Source organism: Anomaloglossus baeobatrachus, chromosome 2, assembly GCF_048569485.1.
Source record: "Anomaloglossus baeobatrachus isolate aAnoBae1 chromosome 2, aAnoBae1.hap1, whole genome shotgun sequence".
In the NCBI taxonomy this organism is placed as follows: Eukaryota; Metazoa; Chordata; class Amphibia; order Anura; family Aromobatidae; genus Anomaloglossus; species Anomaloglossus baeobatrachus.
This window is the reverse complement of record NC_134354.1, coordinates 335794826-335811495: the sequence shown is the minus strand read 5'-3', so window position 1 is coordinate 335811495 and position 16670 is coordinate 335794826. Positions and strand designations below refer to the sequence as shown.

At 43.0% G+C, this 16670-nt stretch overlaps 1 protein-coding gene across 1 annotated transcript in view; it reads right to left on the bottom strand.

The window, feature by feature from the left end:
* Nucleotides 1-556: 556 nt before the first annotated feature.
* Nucleotides 557-16670, bottom strand: part of OPRD1 (opioid receptor delta 1) — a 97718-nt gene continuing 81604 nt past the window's right edge. The window contains exons 2-3 of the mRNA XM_075333937.1: nucleotides 8645-8997; nucleotides 557-2470 (exon numbers count right to left, since the gene is read on the bottom strand). Of these exons, the coding sequence (XP_075190052.1) occupies nucleotides 1938-2470; nucleotides 8645-8997 (886 nt within the window). The 3' untranslated portion in view covers nucleotides 557-1937. The remainder of the gene's footprint in view (nucleotides 2471-8644; nucleotides 8998-16670) is intronic.

The window sequence follows — 16670 nt, the reverse complement described above, 5'->3', positions numbered from 1 at the left end:
GCAGCTCCCTGTCAGGTATCATGAACTCACATTCCACTGTTCGGTCACCCTGACAGGACACTGAGTTCCGTGGACTAAAGGAGAAGATAAACACCTTTATTTAGCTGAGTGAGAATGAACATCCACCCCAGTCAGCCTGACAGTTTTAGTGCACCGCAGGGAGGACATCAGTCTCATTCTTCACGCACCACATCCTAGGATGGCTGCAAACTGCTAAATGGGAGTTGCCATCTTTAAAATCCTGACAGAGTGCACTAGTGCTAAACAAAGGTATTGAGAAAAATATTTAATATTTAAAAGAACTTTATTTTATCCCATTTTTCAGAGAACCCATCATGTATTTTGGCATTTTACAGTATAACTATAAGCACGTGCCCATATACATGTGCTTAGATCTTCAACTGATGTACAGTCATAGCAAAAGCTTCTGACAATCAGACAATGTATGTGAATCCAGTTTTAAGGCTTTACCTCAAAATATCACTGTATTTCATATATCTTTTATATATACTCTAATATATATATATATATATATATATATATATATATATATATATATATATATGTCCATTTTTTTAAAGCCTTTTGCTTCTACTTTGTTCTTCAAGCAAATATGCTGCCTACCCTTGGATAGCAAGCTAGTTTTGGTGTCTTTGTATACAGCCACATTGATCATGGAGGAACCTGAATTCTTTACAGGGTAATGGGGGTCATTAATAGAAGACTAAACATACTTTAATGTCCCCTTGATTTATTTTAGCATGTGTGAGATGTGAAAAGGCAAATTTGCTTTACTTCCATAGATTTAAATGCACTCTGGGAGGTTTTATACAAAGTATATGCAGTAATTGTTGACAAGGTAGCACAATATCATCAAATGTCAATGTATGTGTGCATTTATTGGAAATATACACAAATATAGCATCTCTATGTATATGTATACACAAACAAGCACCAATTAATCCAAAGAATGTCCCTTTAAGGGACACAATACTGATCACCAAGTACCAGACCTTAGTAATCAAATCTAGCGCTATGCTTTTCTTATAAAACACATTAAACGTGTCCTCTGTAAAGTGTTGATACATATGGACTATAAAGATTTGTCATCCTACATTAGGATAGAAATATTGCAATATTCCAACTTTTTGTTAAATACATCTTTGTATGGCTGACAGTGTTCAGATTTCTGATATATTTTTTCTTTTTTTTCTTCCAATGGCAATCTTTGTAAATTGATCATTATTGCTTCTTTTCTGAGAAATCATTGGATATGTGCCCAGACCAAGGCCAATAGCATAGTTTTTATCTTATGATTTGTCACACATGCATTTCTTCATTGTCTGGCTTGCACTTTTTCCCTTGAAATATGGCAAATGTAGCAGGGTTACTTTGATAGTAATGGACAAACACGAGATGAAAGCCATTGTCTTTTTCTTATTCTGTTCAAGCCTTAAGTAATATGAGATGTTAAATAAACTTTATTGTTGTAGATATGGAAAATATACACTACTCTAAAAGGAAAAGAGGGTCATTTGAGCAAACATTACCAGTAAACCCATAAAATTAGGTTTCTCTTTATTCAGAAAAGTTCAACAAGCAAAGTTTTCAACTTTTGGAAGATTCATAGGTAGCAATATCAATAGTAACCAGAGATTTAGTCCTCCAGCTGCAACAGATATCTGGAGTCACTTAGGATCCATTTCAGAAAGGTTTGATTGTCAAATCTATTGGTAATCATATTTAGTTTTTGTTTCACTTCCCAGAACAATGGATCAATGTAATATTACAGCCTAGTATTCTGGAGAATTTTTTTCAGAAGTAACCAGTGATTCTTCCTGCTAAAATTCTGTCGTACTAGTAACCTGAGTAACTTCTGAGTTCAGATCTTCTCCTCTTCGGCTTCGGGATCCTCTCCGTCGGCCATCCATGTCTAGTCATACCGGCTTGTCTGGTGCATGTGACTGCGCGCAGGTAGAAACTTGATCACGGGTGGTGTTACGGGCTCGGCTGAAGCTGCTCTGCTCAGAATGGGATCGAAAGGGAAGGCAGAATTCTCTGAAGCATCTCTTAAAATTTTCATCTAAGAAGGCATAGAGAACTGGATTCAAGCTACTGTTGGTGTATCCCAGGGCAATACAAAAATGCCAGCTAGCTATCACATAGGGGTTCTTTTTGTCAATTTCTACCATAGTCCACACAATTACAAATATATGGATGGGTGTCCAGCAGATGATAAAGGCAGCCACCACAACTAAAACCATACGGGTTATGCGTCTGAGGTTACGATCTTTCTCTCTTGAGCCAGACAGAAGGCGAACGCTACGAAGTCGGAGAATCATCAAACCATAGCATACTGTAATCACCATGACTGGCACCACAAAAGCAAAAATGAAGACACAGATTTTAGTAACAGTGTCCCAGTACCAGTCTGGGCGAGGAAACTGAAGAGTACAAAAAATTGCTCCAGCTGTAAAGAGTAAGGAAAACAATATTAATGGGTTAATAGTACTGGTACCAATTGTAAAACAAACATTCCAATGAAAAAGTTCCCATTTTCCTTCACAATATGTCCTGTTATTGCACGTGTTACTCTGTATTTTCTCTTTATAAAAGATTCATGCATAAATACATACAATGTCTGAAGGATTACTGCAAAGTAATGTATTCTCTGTATCACTCAGGTGGAAGCGTAACTGCTCTCTTAAATGGAATGGTTCCACTAACTTTAGTAGCATCAATTCCAAAAGAATTGTTCTTTGTAACTTGATTAATATTCTTTTATGTCATTAATGATTATAAATTGAGCCTTGAAGGTAGAAGAGGAGATATATAATTATTTTATAGTTCTACAAAAACATTATGCTTTGATTTAGGCCAACATTAATGCCAAATAAAGGTTTACAGAAATCTGCAAATCTGTAAATTGCTACAAAATCATTTCCAAGGCTTCTTGTTGAACATTAATGGGATTCTTCACCAAAGTGAGACTACTTGGAAAAACACTGACAGATTTACAGCAAAACAATGGTAACAACTTACTATGTCTGTGACTTTACAATAATAACACCTGTATCTTGTGCTATGCCAACATTTACAAAGAACTCAACTGGAAAAGATAATGGAGGAGTCATTTCGGGTAATATTCGATGGACAGATGAGTTGGGAGAAGGTCTCTGATCCACTCTGTTGCCAAAATGTCTGATACTGAAGCTACAGAGATCCAGAAATTCCCAGTGAGAATATCATATCCACTACTAATAGAAGTGTGGGGGCATAGGATCCATTCCTTTTCTTCTCCAGACTCAGGACATGGACAATAAAAGCAATTCTGAATATAGCTCTGTGCTATTTTTAATTTGAAAACAGCACCATATTAGCCAGATTAAGACCCAATCCCACCAGACATCTTATCCCATCCTTGTATAGCAAGGTGGTGGTTTCTGAGCTAATAAAGTCTATAGGCATTATGAAGCTAAGTCGGCAACTCAGACTTTTAAAGTGAGCCACCAAGATGTAGTGTATATACAGGTCAAGGTTTAGACAAAGTAGGGCACTGGACACAATTAAAAGATGGGCCCCAAATTCTAACATATTACACCATCACACTGAAGCATTGAGGATGCATTTACACAAGCTGATTTAAGATCAATAAAGCACCACTCCAGCATTTTTTTTTCAGCAATGGAATGGCGCTTTAAACCTAAGTATCCTGCCCCAGGTCTTATACTTAGCCTCTGTTGTTTTCATTTTTTTTTTATATGTTGCTCTGGTCTCGCGGCATCATCTATTATTTTAGATTCTGATTGGCTCAAAGTTATAAGTTACATCACAAGTGGTCAATACATGTCTATGAGAGCCAGAACGAGGCTCACATAGACTTGTTTTGACTTGTGACCTCCGGAGCACTCCATGAAATATTGGAGCTGCCGGCAGGTCACAAACTGCCAGAGACAAACCGAAGATAACTGATAACAGTTCAAGATGCTGGAAAGTGAGTATAATACCGGGGGGGAAGGGGACTTAGATTTAAAGCACCACTCCAGCACTGAAAAAAAAAAAAACCAATGGAGTGGTGCTTTAAACAAGTGCAGAATGTCTTGTTTACCTCCTTACGCAGACTGATAAAGAATGAGGGGTAGAGAACAATCGCTAATACAATTGTTCGATGCTAGTTAGTGTCAGACATGTTTAGAGTCTGAATGGGTTTAGCAGTCTGGTCTGGGTCCTGAATGTTTTTATTGTCCAGTCTGAGGTTAAATGAATTAAAGGGTCTTGTCTTGGGAGTGAATGATAAATGAGCAATATGTTAGTAAACCATTGCTATAGTATTTTGTTTCTCCTGAACATGTAACGCTCTGTCCATGTCTACATTAAAGTTTCATTATAAATCGGAAGCTACGACACCATGCTGGATCCATCTCAGAGCAGACACTGGCGGTACCCAACAGACCCTACTGACATAACGGGACTAATAGCATGTGTTGAGCTATCTGAATATGTGGAAAATTGTGCTACACTCTTTCCATCAAAAATGATTCTGTTCTAAAGATGAACACAATGGTGTTAATGTTAAGAATATTGTTTTGCACAGTTATTATTGTAAAACAGTATTTGAGGTGGGGGGGCAGACCGATGCCCTGATCAACATCACACTGACATTGGTGGCTCACTGGAGGCATTAGGCCGAATTGCTTGTCTCTATGCTCCTACTAATACTAAGCGACTAATGTCAGAGCATTACAGAAGGAGCCCCAGGTACAAATGGGTGCCCAAAAGACCTTGGTGGGGCGGGGGAGTAAGAAGCTCTGCTTATATGTTTTTGGTGCCCTATATCAGGCATTGTCAAGGGCACACTATTACGGCCATTGTTATTGTGGCCCTGCTGCTGTTGCAGTTGTGTTGGCCTTGTGATGGACACTATTATGGGTAAACCATAGCTTAGGTAGTCTCCCATGATTTATGAATCTGGTCTGGGGTCTGAATTTAAGGTTTTGGTCCATACTGTAGTCTAAATTAAGTGATGAGTTCTGGTCTGGGGTTTGATTTTAACCAGACTTGTCACTTCTCCTTGTATTCCTTGTCAACTTTGTATAACAATTCTGGAGCATCTTTCTTGTGTTGTGCCATTCCTCTGTTATTTCCGCTAGAACTGTAGAAATTGGTCCTGGTAGCTTAATTAATTGATTGTTCTTATATAGGTACTAGAAGGTGGCCCGATTCTAATGTATCAGGTAGTCTAGAATTTGTATGTAGGTTAGCAGATTGAATAATAAGGTAATGAATGGACTGGATGAGTTAGGTTTAATTTAGTATTCTTATAATTGTTTATTGGTTTTAAAATGACAAACAACAGAAGGAACAGTTTTAATAGATGAGTCTAATGTTTAATGATGCCCATGGCTTGTAATGAAAGAAGGCCATGAACAGTGTAAAGTTAAGTAAAAATATGCTGATGCTGTGATGTGGCCCAATGCTGGTATATGCCCCCATTGTGGTGCAGCCACCATCCTGACATGTGCCCCCATCCATCGGGGTAAGGGCGCTTTCACACTTGTGTTCAGCACATTTTCGCCACTATGGAGAATAGCGCAGTCCGTTAACACACTGCGTTATTCTCCATAGACTTGTATTGACGACGTACTGTAACGCAAGTGTCTGCATTGCATCCGCTGGACGACGCTGAGTCATTATTTTGACGCAGCGTCGGGCAGAGGGAACGCTACATGTAGCGTTTTTTGGGTCGTTAAAATAATGCACATTCACAGATTCCATTGGAATCCGCCAAGGTGTCTAATGATTGTTTATGGTGGTGGATTCCGCCGCTATGCACTAAGCGGCGGAATCCGCTGACAAATTCTGTCACATTCTACTGAGCATGCTCAGCATGCCCAGCAGAACGATCTAAATCATTTAAAATCACTCCTGGTCTCTCTCCCCCCTCTCCCAACCTCTGTCATACTCACCGATCACGGGCATGGCGCTGCACGGCTGTCACAAATCTCCGGCAACTTTTCCTCTTTTGAAAATGCTGGCCGCTCATTATTCAATCTTGTATTCCCTGCTTCCCCCGCCCAACGGCACCTATGATTGGTTGCAGTCAGACCCGCCCCCACGCTGAGTGACAGCTGTCTCACTGCAACCAATCACAGCCGCCAGTGGGCGGGTCTATATTGTGCAGTAACATAAATGAATAAATAATTAAAAAAAAACGACATGCAGTCCCCCCCAATGTTGATACCAGCCAAGATAAAGCCACACGGCTGAAGGCTGGTATTCTCAGGAAGGGGAGCCCCAGGTTATGGGGAGCTCCCCAGCCTAACAATATCAGCCAGCAACCGCCCGGAATTGCCGCATTCATTAGATGCGACAGTCCCAGGACTCTACCCGGCTCATCCCGAATTGCCCTGGTGCGGTGGCAATCGAGGTAATAAGGAGTTAGTGGCAGCTATGGGCTGCTGCCATTAAGTCCTAAGTTAATCATGGCAGGCGTCTCCCTGAGATACTTTCCATGATTAACCTGTAAGTTAAAGAAAATAAACACATACACCCCAAAAAAATCCTTTATTTGGAATAAAAGACTAAAAAAACCCTCTTTCACCACTTTATTAAACCTCCAAATACCCATCCAGGTCCGACGTAATCCACAGAGGTCCCACGACGCTTTCAGCTCTGGTGCATGAAGCTGACAGGAGCGGCCGTAGAACACGGCCGCTCTCTATCAGCTCCACGCAGCAACTGAAGTGATCCGCGCGATCAGCTATGCCCTCATTCAGGTGACCTGCGGACACAGCTCTCGGGTGGAGGACTGCAGCTGTGGCCGTGGGTCACCTGAGTGACGGCACAGCTGATCGCGTGGCTCGCCGCGGTCACTCAGGGGATTTGCGGTTACCTCTCTCCCTCTCCTCCCGACCGCAAATCTCCTTTTCCCGGCAAAACATTAAAAAAACAAAACAAAAAAACGCAAAACGTTCTTTTACAGGAATCCGTTACTTTATTAGCTCACTATTTGCAACGCATCCATCACATGCGTCACACAAAGCACTGTGACGGATGCCTCACAACGCAAGTTGAAAGTAGCCTAATATGTGCAGGGGGCGGAGTGCGGGGTGGGTGGAGCCGAGCAGGCCCATAGCTCTGAGGACGTCAGTTCCGGGGACTGCATGGCTGGCGACAGGTGAGTGTGTGTGTGTGTGTGTGTTCAGTGTGTACATGCGGAGTGCGGGGTGGGCGGAGCCGAGCGGGGAAGTCTCGGGCGTCATCTTGTCGGCCCGTAGTTCGGCCTGTTCAGTTAGGCTCCCTGCACACGTAGCAAGGGTAAATATCGGGTAACTAAGCAAAGCGCTTTGCTTAGTTACCCGATATTTACCTAGGTTACCAGCGTACACCGCTTAGCGCTGGCTCCTTGCACACGTAGCTAGGGTAAGTATTGGGTAACTAAGCAAAGTACTTTGCTTAGTAACCCGATGTGTACCCTGGTTACGTGTGCAAGGAGCCAGCGCTAAGCGGTGTACGCTGGTAACCAAGGTAAATATCAGGTAACCAAGCAAAGTGCTTTGCTTAGTAACCCGATGTGTACCCTGGTTACGTGTGAAGGGAGCCTTAGCTGAGCCGTTGGTCGCAGGCTCTTTAGCGCACGTGTTGTGGCAACGGTTGTCACTGTAATGATGTCATTTTGGAGCAAGACAGACAGACAGACAGAAAGAATAAGGCAATTAAATATATAGATAGGTGCAGTACAAAGCCATGCAATGAGCTGCAACCTTCTAACTTGCAGCTGTCACTCAGTATCTGAACTAAACCATGAATGCTATAGAAAGTCGTAATTGACAATTGGGTGTTACCATTTTCCATTGTCAATAGTTTCTGTTCCTACACGGTCTGATGCTGATGGCGATAGTTGTGCATCGTCAGACTGATAAGAGACACAGTCTTTTCTCTAGGGAGATGACAGCATGTATTCATATAGTGTATTTTTAGTAGAAATAATAGAGGAATGGCACCATGGAGTATTAAGAAAATATACTTCATAATTATTTTATGGTGAGTACATGTAAATACTGAAAAAGACCAGTCAGAAGGACAGAGGCTCTCTAATTGTTATATGACTGAGCAGTACTTTCTGATATACTGGCATCTATCCACTGTATGGTCACTTTATGTTAGTATTATTGGTTATATTAGTGTAATTGTATAATTCAATCTTACATCAGCTTATGCTGTGGTATGTCATTGTATATGGCTACTTTATCTCATGCCGAATCACATCCCCAGTACAATGCTAAATGAAGGTTGGGCCCCCTGAATCACATTCATCAGCAGACCCTAGGCACCCTCATCTGACTCTATTCCTCTTTCTTATATATGTGTGAATATTAGCAGCTAGTTTAATATTCAGTGCTCTTTTAGTTTAGAGCATCTTTATCTGTGCTGTGAAAAGGTCGTGCCATGCATAATAAATGGCTGCAAAATAACAGTTGAACGATAGCTGTTTCTTGAATTGCATCACCATGTATTTAGAAAAGGCCAGTTACTCACAATCTTCTAAGTCACTATGATTCCTGTAATGCCTACATCGTTGTGGAACACTTAGAAATATTACCTAAAGGCAAAAACTAGGTCATAAGTCCTTCCACCCACTTACCTTTATTTGTTTTGGTAACTGCCATAACCATAATGGGCACCCCGATAACAGATGATAAAATCCAGATGCATACATTTATAGCCTTTGCCTTAGATGGGGTGCGAAAGTCCAGAGCACGTACAGGGTGGCAGACGGCAACGTAGCGATCCACACTCATCATAGTTAAGGTAAAAATACTGGTAAACATGTTGTAGTAGTCTATGGACAGAACTATCTTGCAGAGGATTTCTCCAAATGGCCACGTCTCCATAAGATACTTGGCACTCTGGAAAGGTAAGGTACTAGTAGCAAGGGCATCTGCCAGTGCCAGATTGAAGATATAAATGTTGGTTGCTGTCTTCATTTTTGTGTATCTGTAAAATATAAAGAGGATGAATATCTGGGTAATACGCAATAATAATAATAATAATAATAATAACAACTATCAAAATGTTTGCACCACTGTAATATATTCAGCAAATTTTCTGTCTACCTGATCTATGTTCAAAGGGAGTTTGTCATTAGGATCAACTCTGCTAAACCATCTATATGATCATGGTCATAGAACGTTGAATAAAATGATACCTTGATATTTGAGATCTGATGTTTAATTGCCAACGTTTGTTTTCAAGTGCAAATGAGCTCTATGATCTGTAGACTGGACATAGATCTCCTTGAAAATCAGCCTCCAGAGCTTATTTTTGAAAAAAAAGGGGACAGTGTAAGTGAGACATGTAGATCAGGAGAGCAGACTATCAGTCATTACACGTCTCACATTGGTAATACCTTCTATCATTTAAAATAAGCTCCTTGAGGCTGGTACAGCTCACTTATATACAGTGCCTTGCAAAAGTATTTGGCCCCCTTGAATATTTCAACCTTTTCCCACATTTCAGGCTTCAAACATAAAGATACAAATTTTAATGTTATGGTGAAGAATCAACAAGTGGGACACAATTGTGAAGTTGAACGATATTTATTGATTATAAACTTTTGTAAAAAAGAATAAACTGAAAATTGGGGTGTGCAATATTATTCATCCCCTTTAAGTTAATACTTTGTAGCGCCACCTTTTGCTGTAATTACAGCTGCAAGTCGCTTGGAGTGTCTATCAGTTTTGCACATTGAGATACTGAAATTCTTGCCCATTCTTCCTTTGCACACAGCTGGAACTCAGTGAGTTTGGATGGAGAGCGTTTGTGAACAACAGTTTTCAGCTCTTTCCACAGATTCTCGATTGGATTCAGGTCTGGACTTTGACTTGACCATTCTAACACCTGGATACGTTTATTAGTGAACCATTCCATTGTAGATTTTGCTACAGGGGGCCAAATGCTTTCGCAAGGCACTGTACTAAGAAAAATATAGATTTCTCTAGAATAAAACTTTCGATTACAAGTAGAGATGAGTGAACACAAGGTTTGGTGTACATACCAACAAACAAGGGAGGTAACCCCGGCACACTACTACTCCCAAAAGAAGAGACGTATGATGATGTTATGCTGAATTCTTTATTATTGATTCAAAAAAGTAGATAATATGCACACGCAATTCGTCCACAATAGGTCGACGTTTCGGCAATAAGCCTTCGTCAGACTGAATCACTTTAGTGCACAACGTTGTCTATACTTCATTACTCTTAGTTAAAGGCCTCCCAAGCCACTTACGCGATATGACCTACCTATTGCGGAGATTTTGTATCTAACATATTAATCTTGATAAAAAGTCCAGTCTGACGAAGGCTTATTGCCGAAACGTCGACCTATTGTGGACGAATTGCGTGTGCATATTATCTACTTTTTTGAATCAATAATAAAGAATTCAGCATAACATCATCATGCGTCTCTTCTTTTGGGAGTAGTAGTGTGCCGGGGTTACCTCCCTTGTTTGTTGATTTTTTACTTCCGTGCACCTACCCACCGGTGACGCAGGGATTTCCCTCTATATGGTGTACATACCAAACCCAGACTTTACAAAAAAAACAGAGCTTGGGTTTGGAGTTCAGTTGCTTTTTGTATGTAGAGTGAGCATCGCTGTGCCCAGATATGCTCGGTGCTCAGCCCAGTGTGTGCTGTGTTTGAAAGGCCTGCACTGGGAGTAACAACAGCACGGTCAGATGTAGTGTGTACCAAACAAAAATGGAAAAACCCCGCCCCTGGAAGTGTTCTGTTTATGGCTGCATGTGAGCGCAGAACCAATTAGTGACTTCCATTGGAGTTGAGGTCAAGGCAATTCCAGGTCCCAAAGCAAACTTTATCTAAAGTCCGGCTAAACCCACAGGACTGAACTTCTATGGGCCTGCTCATTTCTAATTACAAGGTATAATCTTATTCAGCTTTCTATGACCTACATATAGATGGCTTAGGATTAGAGTTGAGTGAACCCAAGGTTTAGTGTTTGGTGTTTGTACCAAACACAGACTTTACAAAAGAAGCAGAGTTTGGTTGCTTTACGTACGCCGACCACTCGTGTCAGCATCGCTGTGCTTGGCTACGCTCGGTGCTCAGCACAGTGAGACCCGCAGTGTGTGAATAGTACACACTGGGGGTAACAATAGAGGTATTGGTTGTAGTGTGCAGGAAAAAACTAAACTGGAAACCCCCCACCTGCCCCTGAAAGGCATCTGTTTATGGCTGGGTGCATGTGGTAGAGACCCAAAGTGCTCAATTAGTGAGTCCCATTAGGGTTCAGGTCACATTATCTAAAGTTCGACTGCACCCACTGAACTGAACTTCCATGGGTTCGTTCAGCTCCACTTAGGTTGGTTGATCCTACTGACAGACTCCCTTTAATGCTATCTACCCCAGTATTCTCCCTGTATGTAGTCACTGAGATCTTGAGAGGTCAAAGGGCATTATTGCTTGTTCACTGAGGTCAACCACACACTGATGAGCTTATACGAGGGGCTGCTGATAAGTCTTTGGCTTTACCCAGAAAGAAACGAGATAAGATGATGAACCTTTATATTTATTCAACATACTCTCCACTGATGTCAACACACTTCTTACATCGGTATTCCAAGTTCTGTAAGCCTAGCAAAAAGAAGGCTTTCGGATGTGCCTCAAACCTGGCATCCGAAGAAGCCAGGGCATGAGAAATGGTGTGAAATTTGATACCCTTGAGGTGTTTCTTCTGGTTTGGAAACAGATGATAGTCATAGGGAGCTAGATCTGGTGAATAAGGTGGGTGGTCAACCAGCTGGAAGCCCAGCCAGGCCAGTTTTGCCGCGGTCGCTTGTGCAGTGTGAGCAGAGGCATTGTCTTGCAGGAACAAGATTCTTTTGGAGAGCTTGCTGCGTCTTTTGGCCTTCAGAGCTGATTTCAATTGGTCCAAAAGTTCAATGTAATACCTTGAATTGATGGTGGAACCCTTTTGAAGCAAGTCCACTAGCAGCACACCCTCCTTATCCCAGAACACAGATGCCATCCCTTTAGTGGCTGATTTTTACAATCTGAACTTCTTTGGATGAGGAAAACCACTGTGCCTTCACTCTTCTGACTGCTCCTTGTTTTCAGGGTCAAACAAATAAATCCAGGTCTCATCTATAGTGACCAGTCGATCCAGGAAGGTCTTATCAGTCCAGAAACGCTGACAAATTGACCAGGAAGTTTTAACTCACTTGCCTCTCTCATCTGTTGTCAAATATTTGGGGACTCACTTTAGAGATAGCTTCCTCATGTCCAAATGTTCATGGATAATGACACAAATGACACGTTCACAAGAAATCCCCATTATGTCTGCTATTGCTTTAGCTGAAATTCGTCAATTCTCCAGTATGAGGTTGTGCACAGCATTGACAATCTCTGGAACAACAACGACTCTTGGTCGTCCAGGATGTTCCATATCATTAAGGCCGCTTTACACGCTGCAACATCGCTCAAGCGATCTCGTTGGGGTCACGGAATTTGTGACGCACATCCGGTTGCTTTAGCGATGCCGTTGCGTGTGACACCTATGAGAGATTTTGTATTGTTGCAAAAACGTGCAAAATCGCTCATCGGTGTCGGTGTCGCTACGTGTGACACCGCAGGAACAAGGAACCTCGCCTTAACTGCCTCCCGCCCGCAATGCGGAAGGAAGGAGGTGGGCGGGTTGTTCGTCCCGCTCATCTCCGCCCCTCCGCTTCTATTGGGCGGCGGTTCAGTGACGCAGCTGTGACGCTGAACGAACCGCCCCCTTAGAAAGGAGGCGTTTCGCCAGTCACAGTGACATTGCAGGGCAGGTAAGTAGTGTGACGGGTCTGGGCGATGTTGTGCGCCACGGGCAGCGATTTGCCCATGTTGCACAACCGATGGGGGCGGGTACCCCCGCTAGCGATATCAGTACCGATATCGCAGCGTGTAAAGTGGCCTTTAGTGCTGAAGTGGCCCGTTTTAAATTTGGCAACCCAGTTCTTAACTGTGGAATATGAAAGGCATTGATCCCCCAATGTCTGCAACATATCACCATGAATATCCTTTGCAGACTTTCCTTGCAGAAACAAGAATTTTATCACTCCTCTACTCTCAGTTGCTGTGAATATCTCATTAGACTCCGCCATTTTGTTTTCCCGCTTGTGTACAATACTGTTGCCATAAGCAACAAACACAAAATTTTGAAAACATATAATAGACACGTAAGGCTTTCATGTGATGTAACATTCATTACCATAGAAACAAAAAAAGATCACAAAGTCAAAGACTTAAGGGTACTTTACACGCTGCGACATTGCCAGCGATTGCTAACAATGTCGAGCGTGATAGCACCCGCCCCCGTCATGGGTGCGATATGTGGTGATCGCTGCCGTAGCGAACATTATCGCTACGGCAGCGTCACACGCACATACCTGTTTAGCGACGTCGCTGTGACTGCCGAATAATCCCTCCCTCAAGCAATCACTAAGCAATCACTAAGCGGCCGACCAATAGAAGCGGAGGGGCGGAGATGAGCGGGATGTAACATCCCGCCCACCTTCTTCCTTCCGCATTGCCGGTGGATGCAGGTAAAGAGATGTTCGTCGTTCCTGCGGTGTCACACATAGCGATGTGTGATGCCTCAGGAACAACGAACAAAATCGTACCTGCAGCAGCAACGATATTAAGGAAATGAACGACGTGTCAACGAGCAACGTTTTTCCACGTTTTTGTGCTCGTTGATTGTCGCTCATTTGTGTCACACGCTGCGATGTCGCTACCGGCGCCGGATGTGCGTCACTAACGACGTGACCCCGACGATATATTGGTAGCGATGTCACAGCGTGCAAAGCACCCTTTATCAGCAGCCCCTCGTAAGCAATAAGTTGTTTTCAGAAAATGGCAAACTGGAAAACCGCAATCTCCATGGAAAATCGTAGACCACCAGTAATTTACAATCAATCTAATCATTACACCTGATTTTGAAAAAAATCTGTTTAAAATGGCAGGAGTAGGAGGAGTGGTAGAGGAGGATAAAGACAATGCCCCATTTTCTATAAGCAGAGGTCACAACTCAATACATCTTTATGAGAACCTTGTTCTGGTCTCTTTCTGACACAGATGCTTTGGGAGCTTGTGATGTAACTTCTGACTTTCGCAAGTTATGAGCAGAAGATGGCTCCGCAAGACTAGAGTAAAAGCTGCTTTACACGAGTCAATCCATCGTGCGATTTATTTGGCTAAGTCTTTTTTTTTTTTTGTTTGTATCGCTGATAGGTAGTTGTCCATGTGTCACACGTTGAGTGTTGTCAAACGACCACAAAGCGCTCATCGATATATTGAATGGCCATGGCGGACGTCCAAAAGGCTTCACACATGTTTTCCTTTGGTCAATCTGTCTTTTGTATGGACGTAATTAGGCAAACTATACAGCCCTCCGTGACGTTGTCTGGATTGTTGCACGCCCTGAATTCTTCTGACCTGCTCAATCCAGTTCTGCTAATGTGGTTGATTGGTTAGATCCCATATATATTGTTTCTCTTCTGCGTCTGTCTTTGTTGCCTCGTGTGTCCTTAGCATCATTCTTGTTTGTTGTTTGTGGTCTGGTTAATGTCGATTTTGATCCAAAAAAGAAAGATTGGCATATAACAACTTACCACAAAAAAGGGATAACAAGGAGTGAGGGCGGAAAATCCAGCGAACAAACAAACGTAAGAAAAATTAGGACTAATGCACTATAAAACACTGTGCATGACGCCAAGGCTGAATGTTCACACATCATGACTACAGCTCCGTATTTTATAACAGTAATAACCAATCAAAACGCATCTGCTACAACCAATCCGATTAGATTAGGCGTGATTATTTAAAACCACAAATACGCCCTGAACGTTTACTGACGTCACAAACAACTACGAGGATGGCCGATTACACGGTGTCACACTTTGCAATGTGTCGTTCATGAAGACAAAACTGAACGATTTTATGGAATTAAACGATGAGTACACGATGGCCGAATTTCAAACGATTAGGCATCGGTTGGACTCGCAAGGAGCTGTCACATGAGGAGATGTCGTTACGAATGACGGAAGTGCATCACAAAATCCGTGACCCCAACGATGCATCGCACAATAGATCGACTCGTGTAAAGCAGCCTTAACGCTGAAAAAGCACAAAAACATTGGAGGGGGAGTATAGCATAGGGGGCAGGGAAATTAGATTTAAAGTGATGAAAAACAAAAAACACTGAACTGGTGCTTTGAAGATACAAATATTACGCTCAGAGGATACAAACACCAGATCTGTGATTCCTGGGTGTAGTGAAGGGAACTACTGTGTTCCTGAGAGCTCATGACTCCGGAAAGGCTGACTACAGGCCCTATTATCGACAAACCAACCATCCCCCACCCACCAGGGGTTCTTACCTAAACTAAACACCAAGACTGCGTGACGGATATAAAAGACCACAACAGCCCCCGTTTATTAATACCAAAGCATAAACAATATACAAACATTTCAAAACATGTATTGAAGAACATCCGAAAGAAGGGGGGTGAGTGAAGGTTAACAAAAACGATGCAACACTGGCTCCACCAACTACCCTCAGCTGCACCACATCAGTTCGAGGGCACCTAGCCAAATGTTGCCCACCCAATGTCCCACGGAGACTCAACCCAGCAAGGACCCGAATCACCAATTACTTGCACCACCAGGTGTAACCCGCTGCTACACTGTGTTCCCCCCCTTTTTTCTGTGCAGACCCCCCACCTTCAGATACCCCCCTCCTTTCCGCCACAGCAAGCACACATGACCCTTTGTGCGTGCAAGTCCTCTCACAACAACGGTTTCTCCATCCCGTCCATGAGCCCCAGGGCCCAGATGTCAATACCCACAGAGTTCAAATGAACACCATCCTGACGTAAAAACTCAGAGGATGGAGACCCTAACTCTATGTGTCACACTGCGACACCACCCACAAGAGAAATAAAACGCGCAACCTCCCGGTTAACTTTTACCCGCTTCCTATTTACACCCTCGACAGATCTAGCACGCCTCCGTTCCTGACGCGCAACAATGTATGACCACACTAGTACTAGACCCGGGTGGGACGACAGGAGCCGAAGGCAGTCACACTTCATATCACGTATCAAGTCCCTAGATGCCCGGACACCTAAGTCGTTCTCCCCACGTGCAGGACCAGAACATCCGGTGGTATGTCCACCTCAGAGTGATGTTGCCAGGTATCTCACCTCGATCCAGCGCACTGTCGCTGTTTCTCTGGGGACCCCCAACTGACGGCTGTTGGGTCTTACATCAGCCCGAAGAGCGCCCCAATAGACGTACGAATGGCCTAGTACCTATACCAGCAAAGGAGAACCTACAAAACAAAAGGTGACACGACGGAGGGAGGGGCAGGGAAGAGGAAAAGGGGGCAATCAGGATCAAGTATAATCCAAAGAATCCGTACCCCCTACCCCCTTCAGAGCCCCCTTACAACAGAGCAGGCCACATATAAGATCTGTACCTCGCAGACTCCCAGCGTCCAATCTTCTAGACAGCCTGCGCATTCAGTACCCAACGAGCAGCCTGAGTCGATGCCCCGATCCTGAAGGAATGGGACGCAAACTCTGCCTCGTTGAGACCAGACTGCTCCA